This window comes from Labeo rohita, chromosome 14, assembly GCF_022985175.1.
Source record: "Labeo rohita strain BAU-BD-2019 chromosome 14, IGBB_LRoh.1.0, whole genome shotgun sequence".
NCBI lineage: Eukaryota > Metazoa > Chordata > Actinopteri > Cypriniformes > Cyprinidae > Labeo > Labeo rohita.
The window spans coordinates 13,897,857-13,919,632 of record NC_066882.1 but is presented as its reverse complement, the minus strand read 5'-3'; the positions used below and the strand labels follow the sequence as shown (position 1 = coordinate 13,919,632).

The window sequence follows — 21,776 nt, the reverse complement described above, 5'->3', positions numbered from 1 at the left end:
CTGATGAAGATCACATTTAGACAACTGACCATGGATGCGAAAGAGATAAACATCAAGGTGAGTTTTACCTCCTTCCTCCATGGAATGCTTTGTGGCTTCGCGTGGTTGTTTGTCACAGATGTGGCATCTTTTGTTTCAAGATGAAAGCCCTGTGTTTTGCTCTTTTGTTGGTTTCTCAGAATAGATGCATTTTGTATGCTTTCAGTGTAATGTCTTTCAAGGTTTTTCCTTATGATAATTTAAAAATAATATAGTGTGTATGTCTTTTTAGATTTCATATAGCTTAGTCATGCGTCTGGTCTTGTTGGAGCTCAAGTGGTAGAGCAAAACGCTAATAATGTCAAGGTCATTGAGTTTGCTTCTAACGAAAACAAACTGAAATACACTTATTAGGTCCCTTAGCACATGTTTATATGCAGGAGTAAATTAGTAGCAGACAATAAAACTTTTACCAGCTTTATTCAGAAGGAAGTTGCTGGAAAAACACAAAGGAGCGTTAGATTACGTAAATGCAATTTATAGAGCACACATTTGCTTGGATGAAAGAATTGATTGAAACAGTCCCAGACCTGCAATTATGGTGCTAGCAATGTCACTACTTAAATATAGCCGTGTGATATGTGTACAGTGCAGTTCTACACCACATTAAATTCACATAACAGCTTTTAAAAAGGCTAATTTTCAAAGTTCTAGAGGGACTTGCTTAAGCGTAAATACATCGCAAACAATAGTTCATAATATAAACATGCAAATTACTGTAAATGTATTTATGGTAATGTGGTTCCTTATAATGCCTCTCATCCACTATAAACAAGACAAAAAAGGGCCCTGATAAAGGGTTAGGTCATGCAGAACTTCACAAGCAAAAAAACAAAATCAAATTAAATCAGTATTAGTCATAATGTTCTCTATTGTTTTGAAAGGTCTGCATTGAATATGTAGACTACAGTAACTGACCATTTCCATGCAACAGTTTCAGTATCAGCGCAGGTCAAGGACAGATAAAGACACTGTTTATTGAAAAGGACAAGTCTTACAGAAGCAGCCATGTTTGTAAGAATATATATATATATATTATATGTATTCACACATATATGGGTAGTTGACATGAAACGATTCCTGCTTTGTGACTTCAGAGATTCCATCTAGCACTGTTTTACACAGTTAATTATATAATAACAGTTTTTATAACCATATTAATTGAGAGACTAATATTCCATGTGGTTTCAAAATTAATATGCTCATAAAAACGACATGCATAATAATTAAAGAAAAATGCTGTTGAAAATAGTCTGAGAATGAGTATTGAAAGCAAAAAAGTGAAAATGTGAAAAACAGCACCTTATGCATTTATATGTAGTTTAACCCTTCATTTATATGCAATTTAAAAATCTTGATGTTGATTGTTATTGGCAGAAAGAATGGGGCATATGTAAAAATAATACATTATATGAAATAAACCCTAGTTTAAAAAGAAATGTCTTCCATAATGTCAAATCAGGACATGACCAAGTTGTCTACACTAGGTGCCGACTGGGTCACTCAAGACTTAAACATGGGTTTCTACTGATAGCTCCTCCTTTACGTATCTCATGTCAAATTTCTTTGGACTGACATTTTTATAATACTAACAGAAAATAATTTATTTGTTTAAGTGGAATATTTTGCAATGTATCACTTGAATGTACAGTTGAGGTCAAAAGTTTACAGAATCTGCAAAATGTCAATTATTTTACCAAAAAAAGAGGGATCATACATGTGATTATTTTATTTAATACTGACTTGAATAAGATTTTCACATGTAGTCCACAAGAGAAAATAATAGTTGAATTTATTAAAATGACCCTGTTCAAACATTTACGTTTGATTCTTAATACTGTGTTGTTATCTGAATAATCTTTGGTTTTTCAGCATTTTTGTGTATTTGAACCCTCTCCAACAATGACTATGATTTTGAGATCCATCTTTTCACACTGAGGACAACGGAGGGACTCGTATGCAACTACTACAGAAAGTTCAAATACTCACTGACGCTTCAGAAGGAAACCCAATGCATTAAGAGCCGAAAGGGGGTGAAAACTTTTGGAATTCATGGTAAATTCATTGTCGTCTGGGAAAAAGTAAGTATCTTCTGTAGCTTCTGAAGGGCAGTACTAAATGAAAAAAAAAATGATATTTAAGCAAAATAAGAAAAATGTACTCATCTTCATTCTTTTCAAAAATTTACACCCCCTGACTCCTAATGCATCATTTCTCCTGAGTCCCTCAGTTGTCCTCAGTGTGAAAAGATGGATCTAAAAATCATTCTTGGAAAGGGTTCAGATACACAAAAATGCTGAAAAAACAAAGAATGTAGGACCTGAAGGATTTTTCTTAAGAACTGTTCAGAACAAACAAGGTGCCTCGTGAACAACTATCACTAAACAGAATCAAGTGTTGAATGGGGTCATTTTTATAAAAATCCAACTATTATTTTCTCCTGTGGACTATATGTAAACTTCTTTTATGTTAATAAAAGATCAGTACTAAATAAAAAAATTACATGCATTTTGTGTGATCCCTCTTATTTTGGTAAAATAATTAACAGATTCTGCAAGATATGTAAGGTATGTAAACTTACGACCACAACTTTTAGATTTTTAGCTGTCAAGTTCAACTGTTTTATATAATAACTTAAAATTTTATGGATTGTGATGCTGACCTTGTGTTTGTCATGTAAATAACCCCCATGCTAACATGCTGTTAAAAAATTAGTAAACAAACATTGATTGTTATCCATCAACTACCCATACATAATATAAAAAAGACAATTATGACAGTGACCCAGTCACCAAGGATGAGCTAATGTTTTGCCTTATTTTAACAGATTTTTTTTACACAAAGAATGGAAAAAAGCTAAGCGTGTATGGGACATGTTGTACAAATGAAGCTGGTCTACGCATACCCCTGAGCAGCATAGCACCACCGGTTCCCTCCGGTATCTTTAAATTCGTCCCAGCATTCTTGCTATCCACCAGTTGCAGGGCATGACAATCTGACAGATGACCCGTCCTCCCTGGTAATAGTAGGGATACGGCCAAAAGCCGCCCAGGGGCTCGTGGTATCGCCGACAGTAACGGTACCCCCGACGACAATACTGGCAGCAGTAGCCCTGCTCATCTAGGCTGTTGTCCAGCTCCAGCCCGACTTCTCTCTGCAAAGAGAGTGAGTCAACAGGGTCAGAACCGCAGCCAAACAATACCTGCAATCTCACTACAGGGCACATGACTGATGGCTTGATTTTAGCAATAAAAAGGTGCAGCGCTCTGAAGGGGGAATGAAGAGTGATTATGGGGTGTAGACACGCAATGACAAAAAACCCTGTCATGCTTGAATATGTCACAAGGATCAGAGTGGCATTTAAAGTAGATGGTTTTGATATGCCAAGCCAGGGTATCAGATATGATATAATGCCCTTGACCTTTCCATTACGCCGCCGGTGGCATCGCTTGGCTTTAGCATCTCTGATTCAAGTCCCTTAACCCCGCTGCCTGTCCGTTCTCAGTCACAGCGAGTTTGACACTGCCAGCCACCGAGATAATTACACTATTTCTTTCATCCCAGCCCTCCCACTCCCGTAAAAGCGCAGCACTGGTGCCTCGGTCCGAGCAGCGACCCCGGCCTCATTTCGGCTCTGAAATGAGAACCCTCCCCCATGCGCTTTCATGCCCTCCTTTGACTTTGGCATCAAGCGAATGGCACGTTCACACAGCAATTAGCGGGGTAATGATCACCCAACAAGGATCGGTTTATATGCTCTCGCAGGCAGGGTGTGAATTGGTGTAAGGGCTAAATGAAAGCGGAGTGAAAGGTAAATTGGGTAGAATTAATGGCCCTTGGCCCTCTCCATTGTGATCATGTACGCGTGCCCTCTCCAGATTACCCAGGGCTGAGTGCCATGCCTTTGATCAGCCGCTACAACGAGATGGGTTCCGAGAAGTGCCACTTAACTTTCTATCTCCCGTAACTGTTGGAGCAGATAGCACCCTCGACTCGCACGGTTTCATTTGACTGCCTTTCGATCTCCCCAAGCTTACGACGCAGACAATATGACGTTATCCGTCTGATTAAAAACACTGTCATGGACCTAGTCACCTCTGCTGATCTGCATTAGATTGGCAGATGAAGCCGTATCTCTCCAGGTTGTCTGGCAACGTTTCAGACTTCCTGTTGGGAAATGACGCAAATGGACGTGAGGGGAGAAAATCGCTTTGCCCGGATGGAAATGGCATCTAAAAACGGTCATTTGCGGTGTTTGCATTGTATAAACAGGTATATTATTATCATTATTGATCTTTTTGGGCTTGAGATGAAGCACGGTGAATTATAATGTGCCTGTGCATGTGCGAGGGAAGATGCATAATGATGTGCATTTCTCCTCTGGAGTCCCATCTCTCATTATGTTCTCCATAAACGGAGCATGTATGAGTTTCATGAGCTTGCTATGCAATGATGAATGGAGTGAAAATTGCATTCTTCTAATGATTAGACTAGTGCAAGAAAAAGCAGGGTGATGCTTGTACTCTTTGATTTATTACTCTCACAAATGCACGAAGACAATTACTGATTCATAATGTTTGTCAGGTTTAGGGTCAAGAGTGTTGAGACAACAATTCATTTTGGAAACGGCACAAAGCCTGTCACTGTAGCACTGTTTGCTTTATCAGACTTTCACAGAAAAGCCCCCTGCCAGGATGAAAGGTGGATGTTATTTGGGAAAATAAGTTTTTTTTATTTGTCGAGTGAAATGATGTGTGATTAGGATAAAACAAACAGACTATGAATGGTATTGTTCCGCGGAGGTATATTAATCAAACTGATTATCCTTCTTCAATGAGAAAGTGAGTGTTAATAACTTCATGTTTGAGACTTTATGTCAGCGAAAGGAAGTGAAGTACTCTGGGACATGATGTCAGTCATGCATAAACTAGTAAGAGTAATTAAGAACAGGTGCCTATAGCTGACTGTAGCGTTTTGTATTAGCATTACAACGCCTGTCATGTTCTCTGTTATGTTTAGCATTACAGCCCGTAAAGCGTGATGTAGTAGCATTTAATGTGAGGAGGTACGAAATCTCCTCGTTTATTATGGCATGGCACATCATACAGTTGATTCTCAACTTGACACCCTGTGGATTTACTTCATAAACCATGATTACTGAGGGGAAAATTATCTTAAACTTCACACTATCTTGATGCTAATCAAGACACTAGAGAGACACTTTTTCCCAAAAGGATTTGATTGATTATAAAATACATTTAGAGTAAAATTCTTCATGCATCAAATGATTTTTTCAGGACTGTCAAAGTTAACTCATTAACGTCTCAAACATAATTAAATACGTTTAACACGCTATTTGTTTATTTATTTATTTGAGCACATTTTTTTAGTTCGACAAGCTACATATTGTTCTCTTCTGAAAAGTGATTGGGACATATGGAGCAGATTGGAACTGATCGGAGTGCACACAAAAAAAAAAATCTCTTGTGGATGACCCATCTATCAATAAATGATGGAGAAAGTCTCCTTTTAGAGGTTGGTTATTTATAAATCAATTCAGACGTGTTGTTTACAACAAAAGTGAAGCATTTGCATTCATTGTATGGTGGAATTTAATTATCACCGAAGCTGAACGTTCATCGAAATGTTAATGTGAACACCTGCAGAGGACTGCATTGTTATGCTTGTACGATTACACTCAAGTGTGAAGAAAGTTGTTTTATTAATTTTTTTCAGATTTGTATTTCTGTGTGTATTGTTGCTTGAGGTCAGTAAGCTAAATAGTATATACAGGTGCAACTCAATAAATTAGAATGTCGTGGAAAAGTTCATTTATTTCAGTAATTCAACTCAAATTGTGAAACTCATGTATTAAATAAATTCAGTGCACACAGACTGAAGTAGTTTAAGTCTTTGGTTCTTTTAATTGTGACGATTTTGGCTCACATTTAACAAAACCCACCAATTCACTATCTCAGGTGTATATCTCAAAACACCTGCAAAGGTTTCCTGAGCCTTCAAAATGGTCTCTCAGTTTGGTTCATGGGGAAGACTGCTGATCTGACAGTTGTCCAGAAGACAATCATTGACACCCTTCACAAGGAGGGTAAGCCACAAACATTCATTGCCAAAGAAGCTGGCTGTTCACAGAGTGCTGTATCCAAGCATGTTAACAGAAAGTTGAGTGGAAGGAAAAAGTGTGGAAGAAAAAGATGTACAACCAACCGAGAGGACCGCAGCCTTGAGAGGCTTGTCAAGCAAAATCGATTCAAGAATTTGGGTGAACTTCACAAGGAATGGACTGAGGCATCAAGAGCCACCACACACAGACATGTCAAGAAATTTGGCTACAGTTGTCGTATTCCTCTTGTTAAGCCACTCCTGAACAACAGACAACGTCAGAGGCGTCTTACCTGGGCTAAGGAGAAGAAGAAATGGACTGCTGGCCAGTGGTCCAAAGTCCTCTTTTCAGATGAGAGCAAGTTTTGTATTTCATTTGGAAACCAAGGTCCTAGAGTCTGGAGGAAGGGTGGAGAAGCTCATAGCCCAAGTTGCTTGAAGTCCAGTGTTAAGTTTCCACAGTCTGTGATGATTTGGGGTGCAATGTCATCTGCTGGTGTTGGTCCACTGAGTTTTTTGAAAACCAAAGTCACTGCACCCGTTTACCAAGAAATTCTAGAGCACTTTATGCTTCCTTCTGCTGACCAGCTTTTTAAAGATGTTGATTTCATTTTCCAGCAGGAATGAAGATACTTTCCAGAAGGCCAACAATTCACTAAAAATGTTTTTTTTATTGGTCTTATAAAGTGTTCTAATTTGAGATAGTGAATTGGTGGGTTTTTGTTAAATGTGAGCCAAAATCATTACAATTAAAAGATCCAAAGACCTGAACTACTGTGTGCACTGAATTTATTTAATACACGAGTTTTACAATTTGAGTTGAATTACTGAAATAAATGAACTTTTCCACCACATTCTAATTTATTGAGATGCACCTGTATATACTATTAAGCTAACTGACACCAAACAACAATACACACAGGAAATACAAAGCTGAAAAAAATTAATAAAACAACTTTCTTCACACTTGAGTGTAATCGTACAAGCATAACAATGCAGTCCTCTGCAGGTGTTGAATCATCAATGCAGCAAAATTTTTTCTGAACTTTTTCCCAGATCTGTGCCTTGATGCAATCTTGTCTCTAAACTCTACAGGCAGTTCTTCTGACCTCAGGGCTTTTGCTCTGATAAGCATTTTGAGTTGTTAGACCTTTTATTAAGAAGTCTGTGCCGTTCCAAATCATCTTCATTCAAATGAATTTACTACAGGTTAACTCCACTCGAAGTGTTCCTGAGCTAAATTTCAACTGTCCCAGATAAGGGTATGAATACTTGTGCAATTTACTTATTTCAGTCTTTTAATTTTAATAAATTTGCAATTTGTCAAAATACTGTGTTTTTGCTTCGTCATTATGGTGTATGGAGTGTAGATTGATATGTTAAAACAGTTTAACATAAGGCTGCAACATAAAACATGAAAAATATGAAGGGGTATGAATACTTTTGCAAAGCACTGTATAAGTGTTTTTTAAAGTTGTCTTCCCAATAATGCTGGGTTTATCGCATGAACCAACCAGTCATATCCAATCATACTGCAATGGAGGCATTGTCTCACGTGACTTTTTTTTTATTTTACTTGCCGCGTGTCGCTGTTGGACAGTTTTAGTTTAGAAAAAATAGTGGTTTATGAGGTTTTTTATGTCATATTTTGTTTTTTAATTTTATTTTGAATTTTTTTCTCATCCATTTTTTTTTGCATGTAGAGCACTTATTTTGTGGCACCCACAAAAACAGCTAAACCTAATTGTTACACGTTATATTTCCTTATAAAGGACCTATACTGTACCATGTTACCGTATTAATTTAACATGACTTACAAGAATTTTAGAATTCTACGTTTGAAGTGGATTCATCTTCATCGGGTCCTTGACTGCACAGTGCATCTTAAGTTCAGATGGACGTGGGGAGACAGGTTCAATCAGCAGTATGCAATCCAGAATGCTTTCAGCCAGGACGTGGGGTCACGATGCCTACCATCAACAACTGCGGCAGGCACACGAGCCTGAGATTCGACCGGACCCAATCATCAGAGGCTTATCCTCCCAATGTAGGTCAAGGACCATGATGCAATTTCTCAGCGCAGCCAGATGATAGTTATTCAGTTTGAAAGATATCCAGAGCTGTGCTGGCACACAACGCATCAGCGTGGCAGGACTGGGGAAAGGTCAGCCTCGTATATCTCAGGCCTTCTGTCACAGGAACTTTGATGATTATTTATAAAAAGTGCACAACAGGAAGAGACCTGTAGCAAATATGAATTCCCTCCTCCAGCTGCAGACGTCTGCCGGTGGGAGAGCTAAAGAAGGGCTTGTGTCTAGGATCCTCTGAAAGGTCTGGGATATCTGGCTTCCCAGCAGCATCTACATGACTCCAGACTCCAATTACCGGGAGCCACATCCCCTCTGACGTCCACAAAAGCCTTTGTTATCGCTCTGCCCACAAACACAGCCTGCCAGTGCTTAGCCTTGGAATTGGCTGGATTGGTGTGTATTAACCAGCTGATAGAAAGAGAGGATTTCAAAAGGGAAAGGTGGTTTCATCTGGGTCTGCTTTAATTATACGGTACGTTGCGGACCGTGTTGCTGGATGAGGTGGGCAGGCAAGACGTTCCTGGGCCTCTGCAGATAAATGTGCCTTTTTTCCCCCCACCCCAAAGTTCTTTCTTTTCTCAGTCTTCTCATCTCTGTGCTTGGAGGCTAGAAGTCGCACGCTAGTTGGGGAGGTGTATATCGTAGGTGTGCGAAGCATTAGTGCGTGCGACTTCAGGATAATTAATCACAGAACATATGCTTCGCTTCACGAACGCAATAAAGGACACTCTTTGGCCGCCTGATTCTGCATGCCTTGATAATTAAGGCATGATTAATACATTTATCTATTCATTAATGAGTGACCTTGGGAGACTGTCTTTGTACATCACTAACTACATAAGAGAGGCAAGGAAAAATTGTGCAAGGCAAACTTGCTTCCTTTGAAGGCTAAATATCCCTCTCCATTAGCTGTAAGACATTAAGGGAGTCTTAAGTGAACTGGCCTGATTTAAGCAGATATATAGAGCAATTTCAATACCCTGTGGTCCACATGGTCTGTTTTAAGTTCGGAAAGGGAACTTCGATTAATGAACGATTTATACCAAGACTATCCGGCTCAAACGCAGTTTGAACACGTCTTTTAGCTCATACTTACATAGTCGTTTACTGGTAACTGGTCCATGACGTCCCGGGCCTGACGTGGACCTCTCGCCTCCAGCTCTGGGGTCTCCTCCACATCCTCTACATCATGGAACTCAGCGTCTGCGTCATAGAGGGAAAAACGAAACGCTGAAAACTTGCTACTACAAAACTGATATCATGAAAGGCCTCTTTGATCTTCCTTAAGAACATAAAGCCCTCCTGTACTTTAATGCCCTCGTTTGGAAACACAGAAGTTGGTTTGTGGCAAAAAATGTTCTTCAAACATAGTGTATTGTGTCCATGATTAGTTAATCAGTGATTGCTTGGGACATTTCTGGAGCTTTAACCATGATATTTGTTTTTTTTTTTTGTTTTTTGTTTTTTTGGCTTTCTACTAAAGGGACGTACAAGCAAACAGTGGAGAGCAAAAGAAATTACAGACTTGACTCTTAGGTTATTCTGAAACCTTATTACTAGGGTTGAATTGGATTTCGAGGCGGCAAAGCCCTGTTTGTAACCTCTGAGAGGAGATGGGTGGATCCAGTGGATGGGCAGATCTTGGCAAATCTCCCAGATCTTGGAATTCAACAGGAATGTTTTGTTGGAGATTGGCTCTTCAGCAAGGATCCATGTCTGAGAGTCCACCATCTGCATATCCACTTCATCAGTCTCACTCACCTGCAAAAATAATGTACATTTTAATGCCTACACAAATGCATTTTTACCAGGTTATAGATAGTGATGCATGATCTGATGCAGATACTACAAAGGCCAGTATTGCCAATATTTCTGATAACAGTCAATCACACCTATATATTATTATTACAGTATATTATATATTATTATTAGGGGTGTAACGATACACATATTCGTATTGAACCGTTTGGTACTCATTATAAACCAAACGATTCATTCGAATAATCCTATTACAAAATAAAAGAGCTTAAAGTGTGTGAAATATAATGTTCTCAGTGCCACTGTGCTCAACAAGGTAGCCCAAACGAAGTAACAGTCAGTGTGATGTCTGCCCCTCCAACCCCCAAAGAAAAACACTCTACTCCAGTAGGGTTGTGACGATGAGGTAGTTCCAGAGAACTCCCTATCCTCCCAATACGCAAGCTGCATAGGGCCCCCGAAACACCAGGGGGCCCCTTTGCTCTCAAAGATGATTTATTTTTAGTTTCGTTTTCAAGACAGATTCGAGACAGAAGTACACACAGACAAATGTGTTTCATTCATTCATTCATTCATATACACGCATCCCCCATTAAAGCAGGTACTTTTGTATTTCGTTTCAAAACTAAATCTTTTGCCAACTTCTTGTCTTTCTCACCTCATTCGTCAGCTCGACTCGCTCTCCTCGTGTGATAAATAAAATCCGACTCCTGCTGCTGATCTGAGATACGACTGTTGTTTGGCACAGTGCATTGTTCAAAGTAAAAAACAGATCATACTTTATGATGTTAGTTTTAATAACTAATTTTTTTTTTTAAATCAAGGAAATTTCTCTGGCATTTCTTTCTTTTTGTTGTATCAAAAAACGTACCGAACCGTGACACCACTGTGTCGTATCGAACTGAATCATGAATTTTGTGAACCGTTACACCCCAATATTATATATGACCCTGGACCACAAAACGTGCTTGTAGTTATGTAAGGGTCCATTTTTTGAAATTGAGATTTATACATTATTTGAAAGCTGGATAAATAAGCTTTCCATGGTTTGTTAGGATAGGACAATATTTGAAAATCTGGAATCTGAGGGTGCAAAAACATCAAAATACTGAAAAAATGGCTTTTAAAGTTGTCCAAATGAAGTTCTTAGCGTGTATATTACTAATTAAAAATTAAGTTTTACTATATTTGCAGTATTAAATTTACAAAATATCTTAATGGAACATGATCTTTACTTAATATCCTAATGATTTTTGGCATAAAAGAACAATCGATCATTTTGACCCATACAATGTATTGTTGGCTATTGCTACAAATATACCTGTGCTACTTATGACTGATTTTGTGGTCCAGGGTTAAACATTACATTTTAGTATATTAAACACAAAATGAGTTCCAGTAGCTTCTAATGTTATCAATATTGCTTCCTCAGTATTTAAAGGGTTAGTTCACCCAAAAATGAAAATTTTGTCATTAATTACTCACCCTCATGTCGTTCCAAACCCGTAAGACCTTCGTTCATCTTCAGAACACAAATTAAGATATTTTTGATGAAATCCAAGAGTTTTTTGACCCTGCATAGGCAGCAACGCAACTGACACATTCAAGGCCCACAAAGGTAGAAGGGACATTGTTAAAATAGTCCATGTGACATCAGTGGTTAAACCTTTATTTTATGAAGCTATGAGAATACTTCTTGTGTGCAAAGAAAACAAAAATAACGACTGTATTCAACAATTTCTTCTCTTCCCTGTCAGTCTGCGACGTGCATTTACGACAGTACCACAATGCTGCTTGTAAACAAGGCACAGTGCATCTGGGTTCTACAGAGAAGAAAAGTATTCTCGTAGCTTTATAAAATTACGGCTGAACCACTGATGTCATATGGACTATTTTGATGATGTCCTCACTATCTTTCTGGGCCTTGAACATGGTAGTTGCATTGCTGTCTATGCAGGGTCAGAAAGCTCTCAGATTTAATAAAAATATTTGAATTTGTGTTCTGAAGATGAACAAAGCTCTTACAGGTTTTGAACGACATGAGGGTGAGCGATTAATGGCAGAATTTTCAACTAACTCTTTAAATTTGTGCTAAATCGTCTCATAATTTCCATACACTGCACTGCACCAGAGGTCAGACGGCCACTGAAGCTAAATTTGGAGTTAACAACAATTATACAATCAGTTTAAACTTTTAAATAATCTGAATCGTTAAACAATCATCATACAAACCCATCATAATAAATAACCTAATTTACGCTTTAACGTGAATGATGATTCTTTGTCACAGCCTCTGGTTAGTGCTGCAGTCTCTGTTTAAATGAACGTCATGAGTGAGTGTCAGCAGCGTGAACGGTTTACACTGTTCATATTTTTCATTTCAAAGCCTATTATAGGCATTGATTTTTTTTTTCTTCTAATAATAAAACTACTAGTTTAACAAAACACTTAGGATCAATATTTGTACGTGGAGATCAAGGGTAAAGTATTGATACATTAGTTGTGCTTTCAGCCCATATGGTTTGATTGAAACTGACCCAATTCTTTTCATACCCTCCAAACAAATTTCTGCTTGTCAGTTTATTGCGCATACAGGCATGCAAAGTCTCCTTCTCACAGCTCAAGCAAGATAAAGCTGGAGTCTCTGCTTTATACTATTGCCTTGGATCATTTCACTCTCTCTCCGCAGGGAACAGAGAACTAACTGCTGACCATGGCTAAAATATTTAATTTGACCTCTCTTAAAGACCATAGCTGTACCTTCTTGTGAAACGCACTTATTTCTTCCCTAGCTGTGAAAAAAATGCCCTTTTCTGCAGGCACCGGTGGTGTTGCATTTTAATTTGTACAGCAGTCAGAGTACAAAAATATATCTGACTTTAAGATGACTTTAAAGTCTGTCTGCTGTGTTGGTCTAAGGAAGGACTGACGTGTTATTCAATCCTCGGGGCGCATTAAAGTAGGCTGTGGTGCATCCACCCCGTCACCCATTATACAACTAATTATACAACTGATATTAGTGTACTTAATTTGTTAGTTCTGCAGTTCATGAGCTGTTAAGTAAATTATTATTACTTAATGATAGCTATTGTACGTCAGTTTGATCTAATTGAGATCTAGAAAACATCTTTGGGTAATGTAATCACATGAGGTATATGTTTGTTGTGCTTGTAGTTATGTGTAAATAGAAGTACAAACAAACTCTGCTACGTTCCCTTGTTAATTAGCGCAGAGACCAGAGAAACGGCTCACATGACAAATATTTTTACAAGGTGATTTTCTCCCAGTCTAATGCTTAATTGCACATTAGTTAAGCTTGATGTAGAATCCTGAGGCTATTGTCTGAGCTGCTATCATTTATATTAGATTCCCCTCTTTCTCTTCTATTTGCTCTCCCTCTCAGCCCTCTTTTTTTTTCATCCCGCTGCTCTTGTTTTATTAGAAGTCATTTTTGGTGCCGTTTCTTGTTTGTTGGGAAGTGACACGGCGCTGACCTGTAGCAGTTCCAGTTCCGCCTGATTAAAAGCTTCACTCTTTGCGCCTTTGAGACAGTTTCTTTGCTCCGGCCCCCTTTCCCTCAAATCACGCTAAACTAATGATGACTAGGAGGACAGCCTGCATGACTCAAGCGGTGGAGGATGCTGTTTTAGCCTAAAATTAAAAAGAGGGCCAGCGGTGCAAGTAGACCGCTTTAATTGGCCATCTTGACTGTTCAAGCAAAGCGTGCCTTTCATACGGGTAAACAAAGGTTAGGGCACTGATCCTACAACATTTCATCACATTTTTGAGAAATTAGCCAGATAAGTTCAAGGGTGGGTTCTCTTGAGACATCTAAAGGTTGCAAAAGAGCCACTGAAGGGAAAAGAGCAAAGCTGAATTATGTCTCGACCAAGGGGTCAAGGTTTGGCTGAATAGCATGGCCCAGTTAGCATGACCCCTGCTGGTCAATGTTGAAATCACACCATCAAAATGCCTCTTTCTGTACCCAATGGTCATTAAAAAGAAGCTTTAACCAAACATATAAATAATAAGCATTTCATTGTATCATAGTAGTTATTTTGGAGAGTTCTGAGGGCATCAATTTTCTGTGGCTTTTCTGTGGTCACATAGATGGTATCTACACTACCAAAAGGGGCTTGGTTAGATTTTTATTTTATTTTTATCTTTTTATTAAGATTTTTAAAGTTCCACCAAGGCTGCATTCATTTGAACAGAAATAAAGTAAAACAGTAATATTGTAAAATATTATTATAATTTTAAATTTTAAATTTTCTATTGAATACACTACCAGTCAAAAGTTTTTGAACAGTAAGATTTTTGTCTTCTGCTCATCAAGCCTGCATTTATTTGATCCAAAATACAGCAAGATTTTGAAATATTCTTTCTTGTTTTTTATTTGAATATATTTAAAATCGAATTTATTCCAATGACTTCAATGCTGAATTTATAGCATCATTACTCCAGTCACATGATCCTTCAGACATCAATCTAATGTTCCGATTTGCTCAAAAAACATTTGTTACTGTTATTATGTTCAAAACAGCTGAGTAGAATTTTTCAGGTTTATTTAATGAATAGAAAGCTCAGAAGACCAGCATTTATCTGAAATAGAAATCTTTTGTAACATATATTTGTTATATATGTCTTTATCATCACTTTTGATCAATTTAAAGCATCCGTGCTAAATAATAAGTATTAATTTCTCTCTCTCTATACAAAAAGTTTCATTAATTATACTGGGCTTTTGAATGGTATAGTGTATAATGTTACAAAAGCTTTTCATTTCAGATAAACGCAGATCTTTGGATCTTTTTACTCCTCAAACAATCCTGTAAAGAAATGTACTCAACTGTTTTAAATTTTGATAATAATAATAATAATGCTAATAATAATGTTTTTTGAACAGCAAATCAGCATATTAGAATGATTTCTGAAGGATTATGTGACACTGAAGACTGGTGATGATGCTGAAAATGTAGCTTTGACCACAGGAATAAATTTCATTTTACAACACATTCAAACAGAAACCAGTTATTTTAAATAGTAAAAATATTTCAAAATATTACTGCTTTTGCTGTATTTTGGATGCAAATAAATGCAGGCTTGGTGAGCATAAGAGAATTCTTTAAAAAAAAATTATATATTTTATTTCTGTGAGGGCAAAAATAAATTTTCAGCTGCCATTCCTCCAGTATTTAGTGACAAATCATTCTAATATGCTGATTTGATGCTCAAGAAACTTATTAATGTTGAAAACATTATGAATTTGACATAAATATTTTGTTACATTATAAATGACTTTTAATTGATTTAGTGTGTCATTTTTGAATAAAAGTATACATTTCTTCAAAAAAAATTACTGACCCCAAATATTTGAACAGTGAAAAGTTCAGATGCAAAAGCCCAAGTGCTGTCTGAAAATTTCATCTAAAATAATATTTTAATGTTCAGTTATTTCCCTTTAATGGCAATGTATAGGTCCTTTTCTGTGCAATTAAAGTAAAACTGCTGGAGTAAAAATTTTAGATGGCACTAAGAGGCCTTTGCATTTGAACTCTTCATATGACTAAGGTGATCATTTCTTTTAAATAAATAAATAAAACTAAACTGACCACAAACTTTTGAAAAGTACTGTATGGCTAAGTTGATGATTTCTTAAAATAAAAAAAGCTCACCCCCAAACATTTGAACAGTGCTGTATTCCTATAAGGTGATTGGCTCAAAAAAAATTCTGTCCAGAGTACCCATGAGCGAAATGCAGAATTCAAAGCATGTTCTTTCCAAAGGATGCCTCTGAGATGAATAGGAATAGGAAGATACTTTTCTTTGGACTAGTCCGGGGGTTTTCAATTTTTTAATGCCAAGGATCTTAATGGATCCAAGAAATTTAATGCCAAATAAAATGACTCACTTGTGATGATCCCTCTTTCTAAAATATAAAAACAGCTGTTTTGTCTTCTTAAAAATGTTTACATTGTAAAGAGAGATCAACACTTAAAAAAAGGGCTGTGGAAATAAAAAATGATAACGTATTTTAAAATAAAAATGATCTTGTAAAAAAATATGTTTTTTAAAAAAATTGTTTTTTGAAAGCATATCTTTTCCACTAACTCCCCTGCATCCTGCATCTCAGTTTGAAAACCCCTGGACTAGGCAGAATAATTATATAATAAGTAAGAGTATTTTACACTAACATAATTAATTCATGACTTAATGTAAACTTTTTTTTAAGGGAGGAAAGTATAAATAGCAATGACGAATACGGGAAAGAGAGGGTGCACAGAGGTAGTTATCAAATTTATCCTAAGACTCAAGGGCTGTGGGGGAAGACAGGCCGTGATTTCATCGGAGACATTTGGGCAGTTGGAGACCAGTGGGAAGTTCAGGGATTACCGCTTTCATCATTTCCCAGACTGAATAAATTGAAAATGGTAAACAAACTGGCAGCATACAATTTCTGCTTGTCACCTGGTCGTGCTCACAGGCTGCTTTATTTCCTTATCAGTGGCATGCAGTTTCTCCTCAGCCAGCATTGTTTTGTGGTGAAGCGTGTTAAGGCAGCTTGCTCTGGGACCACAGTCGCATGCCCTGCGGCTCAGCTGCACTTGGAGCTAATAATGTGGATTTTAACCTCTACTTCCTTTACATGCTCACAACCTTGGAAAGAATGGCCCGCTCCTCTCTCTCTCTATCGTCCACGCGCAAGCGGTCCTTGGTTTCAATAGCATCCTGATTTATCTCAGGCCTCCATGCTGGTATGTATATAATCAAAGATTTAGAGAAAGCAGGAATGTAAATAGGCAGTTAGCAAGCCTAAATAATTCTGTCACCTTCGTGTGAAGCCCACAGCTTGCATTTTTAGCATTTTACACTCTTTAGTCTGTTTATCCAATAAATGAGAGATCATTTGTGCGAATGTTCTCCTGGTTAGCTGCGTCTTTATGGTAGAAACAGCTTGCTCCATCTTGCACCATGTGTCCCCGTCCCCCCCTCGAGAACCAGGCGCATTGCGCGCTCTCTTTCTGTCTACCCTCTCTCTCTAGCCTCACTGCTTCAGCCCCGGCCAACTCTGATTGATTTCACATCTGCGAAATAAAGCTTAGCCGAAAAATCTAATTAGGTTTCACAATGAGCAAAAAAAAGGGAGAAATGGCAGCGACATATGGCGTTTGCTTCGCAATTAGTATCTGTAAACATGGATTAGACATTAAAACGATGAGGGAGAGAACATGCAGGCTGTTTCTGCCTATAATACCTTCTGTTCCAAGAGTCAACTTGCGACAACAATAGATCATTGTGTTTTTAACACAAACCAGAGAGGTGCGACACTTTGCAGCACTTCCTGATTTCGATATGAACTGCGACGGAAAGAGTTTAGCGCTTTCAAAAACCGCCTGCCATTCTCAGTGACACCGATAAATTGGATGTTTGATTGATAGAATTTCGCCCATCACTCTTGCCGAGCATCACAGACAGCCATTAGAGCAGGAGAACAGAGATGAATCACTTCAGCCCTGAGTCAAGTGAAATTTACGGAGCAAACATCTTCAAATACCATTTTAATGGCTTACCTTTCCCAAGGACCCCTCTCTCTCTCCTTAAGGCTATTTGGGCTGAGGCTTCAGAGGAGATGATTAAAAATTAATATTAGTTCAGGATTGACGGCAAACACCATTTGATGTGTGCCACAAAGGGGTTATGGGATTGTGGACTTTCGGACGGATTCACGGCCACAGGAGACCCAAGTTTATACTTTTGTGGAAAATGCTGGAGGGGATGATGAGACGGTGGGGGTGGGTTTGCTGGTTAGTTGGATTGCGGATAAATGGTGATGGTGGAAGCTAGTTTCATTTTTCGCAAAATTCATGATGATTTTTCGTCCTGTTTTAAGGAAGCAGATAGCTGAAAGATGAGAATACCTCAGCATCGATCATCTTTGAGTCCAGCTTGGGCAGCTCCTTGGTTTGAGCCCTGACGTAGCATCTCTGGTGCTTGGCAAAACGAATGCCCGTGATGCCCTTAAAAGACATAGATGTTAATGAGATTGACTGACAGTTCATTCCACGATTTGGAAAAAAATCAGCATTTGACCTCAAATACTCTCACAAAACACCCCACAGCCTTTTCAGTGCAGCACAGATATAGCGAATGTTATATAACTAAAGCAACGGGAAACATTTCCCAGCCAATTCAAGATTATTGGTCTACAGCCCCAGCCAGTAGAGAGGTATACCGCCAAAGCCATGATTATATGTAGGCAAAGCCCATTGATTTGCAGCACTTATGGTCTGTGTTGCGAAGCTAATCTGTTTGGTGAAGTGAGGAGCTTTTTTCCTGAAAGCCACAGCTGATGGTCTGCCATACAGAATTTGTTGCTTTACACTTGAAAAGAGAAAAACCCATTTTAGCAGGAGCATCTGAAGAAAGTTCTTTACTGTCTGAAAGTAGTCTTCGAAGGGAAATAAAGGCTATCGCGTTACAGACTCTTCACTCGGAAGGATAAAAACAATATCCCCCTGCATTCGGGAATACATTAAGTTGCTCTCGTTTTGCCGTTGTAGCATTAGGAATGTAAGAGTGAGTGCGACGCCGACAAAGCTGAATTATTTCTGCAGTATTAACGGAAGAAGAATCATGCATTCTGTGCTTTTACAACTTCTGTTAGACTGCATACTAACAACTGTCATTTTCACCTAAGCTCACCGGTTAGTAAAGAAACGGTTACAAGAAGAATGAAAAGTGCATTGTTTGTGCCGAAAATCATTGTGACAAATTGCTCTTCAATTTCTGGTAATGGTTTGCTTTTGCACGCAAGACGGACCTATCTTCTGATGAAATGCATTTATTGCTGAGCCTGGTCAACTGGAAAATGGAGAGACTCTTCATTACAGGGATAAAAAATAGGAAAAGAATGTCATTTAAGAAAGAGTGTTGAAGTACAGCTTTGCCATTAGCCAGATTAAATGTGTGCATGCACTGAGACAATTATTCGAAAGGAAGCACCGAATGATGCAATTGGCAGAGAAGGCAAAGGAGCGCTTCTCCAATCATTGGCACATTACTTGTACATAGATGCCCACACCTGTTTCCACCAGTTATTGGTGTGAGAGACAACAAATACTGCTTCCTGAATGCAGGTGAAGTCGAGGGCTGGCGCTAAACCAAATTAGCACTGAACCGAATCGCTCGTAACAACATTACTAGATCTAAGATCCGACTTAATCTGTGTCTGGGAAACTGACCCTGGCAGTATACTGTTTCTGTATTAGGGTGTTATAAACGGGCTTTGACTTTGTTAAGAAATTCCCTATGCATCTTTGCCGACCTCTTGTATCATCAAATGGGTGGTAAGATAGCTCATCTTGTCTTCCTGTAGGACAAACTAATCATTGTTATTCTCCACACTGATGGACAGAGACGGTGATTATCGGCAAAATCATTTAAAGCCTTGCTCTCAGCCGCTTTTGTAACTGTTTTTTACAAGACTACAACGATTGGAGAAAAATGTGCCATTTGTACATTAGGAAATCCTTTTGTTTCTAGCTCTTTTCCACTTTGTGTCCACCTCAGAGTAAAAAATGTGAAAGTCACACTGACAAAGTCAAAGTTATAAGCTGTGCAACTGTCGCATTTGCATAAGCAACCACTCAAAAGTTTAGGGGTCTGTAAGATAATTGTTTATGAAAGAATATTTTGGTGCTTAAGAAATATTTCTTATTATTACCAAAGTTGATCATAGTCAAATTTTTGATACCATAGAATTTTTTTATTCTTTAATGAATAGGTTTTAAAACAACCCAGGCTCATGAAAATACCTGCCTCTGTATATTTTTCTGCAACACCGTAATTACGTACCTTACTGCATGTTTTGCGGCAGTTTCAAAGTGAAATGTCCAGAGAGTGGCACTAAAAAATGTTCCAAACGTGACCGTGGCATGTTTTTAATGTTATTACAGCTACGTATTGCTGTGTTTTTATTACGCTGCTTGAGGTATGTATTGCAGCTGTTTAGAATTAAAATATCCAGGGAGTGTCGCTAAGTGTTAATGCTCTATCGTGTTGGAAATATCCCCTAGAGCAAACCCAACCCTAAACCTAACCGACAGTGTTAACAAATGCAAAAGTGATATAAAAATGCATGTTGATGCAGCTGTGCTATTTTAACTTCCTTATGCGGATTTGAGCTGTTTTGTCGAACTGTTGTTTCACTGGGTTTGTACCGCAGCTCTTCATCACTCAAGTGCAACGCTGCAACAAGTGACAAGCGTAGCTACCAAGCAAAATTACTGATTTAGAAAACTCATGCACATGAAGCTGTATATGTGATGACAACCTTCTAATGTAAGAGTTTTTAAATCACAAAGGATGTTAAAATAGTTTTATAGGTTATAACAATATTCTGCAAGTAATTGTGTGAAAATTAGGCTTTATTATTCAAAAGTCTGTACCTGTAAATCTTACTCAGTTTTGCATAAATGTATATAGAGGCATGTATTTTCATTGAGCATATGTTGTTTTAAAAAATGCATTTATTGAAATATAGAATGTTTTATGACCAGTGATGGGCACGTTACTTTAAAAAAGTAATTAGTTATAGTTACTAGTTACTTCTCACAAATAGTAACTAAGTTACATTATTATAAAAGTAACTAATTACCAGGGAAAGTAACTATTGTGTTACTTTTTAAAAATGTTCAAATATGTAAAATAACTTGGATGTCCCCAATATTAAATATGGTAAATGAATAAAACATTGTACACTAATCTGCGCTATTTTAATGTTGCTGTGGGACAATGTGAGAGACACCTTCCAGTAATGCCTTCATTGCCATCACTGTTTATTATAATGTTACATTTGATCAATTAAATGCAACACTGTATCATAAAAATTTTAATAGAAATAGTAATAATACTAATTAATAAAAAAAAATCTTAAGACCCCAAACTTTTGAATGATAAACAGTGATATAGGCAATGGTTCCTGGACAACAACAACAATAGCTAAATAAATAAATAAATAAATAAATAAATAAATGTAATGGAAATTCACTGGTACTCTACCTTGTATTGCACTAAAATAAATTACTGGAATATTTCCTTTCCTCCTGCTGAAGGACACTTTTGGGTTCATAACACAGTCTACGCGATGTGTCTCCTTGGCTTTCTCTATAAGCTGCTGTTGTGGAATTCTCATCATTACTTTAAAGTTTCTGGAGGACACTCAGAGTACTTGTCTAAAACAATAGAGAAAGGATTTTGCTTGTGTTTCTGTTGGCATTACCACTGCATTTCCATTCATGGGCTGTAGCCTTCAGGCTCTGTGGAGATGGTTTGTAGTTTTAGTGTGTGTAATGACTTGCAACATCCCTCCTTCACAAAAATCAATTCCAAAGTCTGCCCTGAGCCAGAAGTTGCAAGAAGTGCCGAAGAGGCCTCTGTGCTCCAACTCCCCTTTCATTTATATCAACATGTGATTTGAATGATTTTACCTATTCACTTGTTTTCTGGTTTCCCATGGCAATGCCTTGAATGAAACTAATCTCTTTTGTGGCTTTGCTCCACTGACCATAGTAATTTAGAAAGAAGATGGGGCCAGCAACAAGTGTGTCTGAATGCTGATGCGAGATGTCATCGTTGCCAGTTTGCTTTTGCTTAGCACAGTGCTTTTCAGAGATTCAATATCATCAGTCTGAGAGAAAAAGAAAAACGCTCTGTCTGTACTTTGACAGCAGTTCCTAGGCTGAGACTCGGGTTGCAGGAATGTGAGCT

The 21,776-nt window shown here is 37.9% G+C and overlaps 1 protein-coding gene across 1 annotated transcript in view; it reads right to left on the bottom strand.

The window, feature by feature from the left end:
- Window positions 1–442: 442 nt before the first annotated feature.
- The window catches only part of tnmd (tenomodulin), a 45,815-nt gene continuing 24,481 nt past the window's right edge, over window positions 443–21,776 (bottom strand). The window contains exons 4-7 of the mRNA XM_051127016.1: window positions 17,927–18,025; window positions 9,851–10,010; window positions 9,346–9,452; window positions 443–3,193 (exon numbers count right to left, since the gene is read on the bottom strand). Of these exons, the coding sequence (XP_050982973.1) occupies window positions 2,984–3,193; window positions 9,346–9,452; window positions 9,851–10,010; window positions 17,927–18,025 (576 nt within the window). The 3' untranslated portion in view covers window positions 443–2,983. The remainder of the gene's footprint in view (window positions 3,194–9,345; window positions 9,453–9,850; window positions 10,011–17,926; window positions 18,026–21,776) is intronic.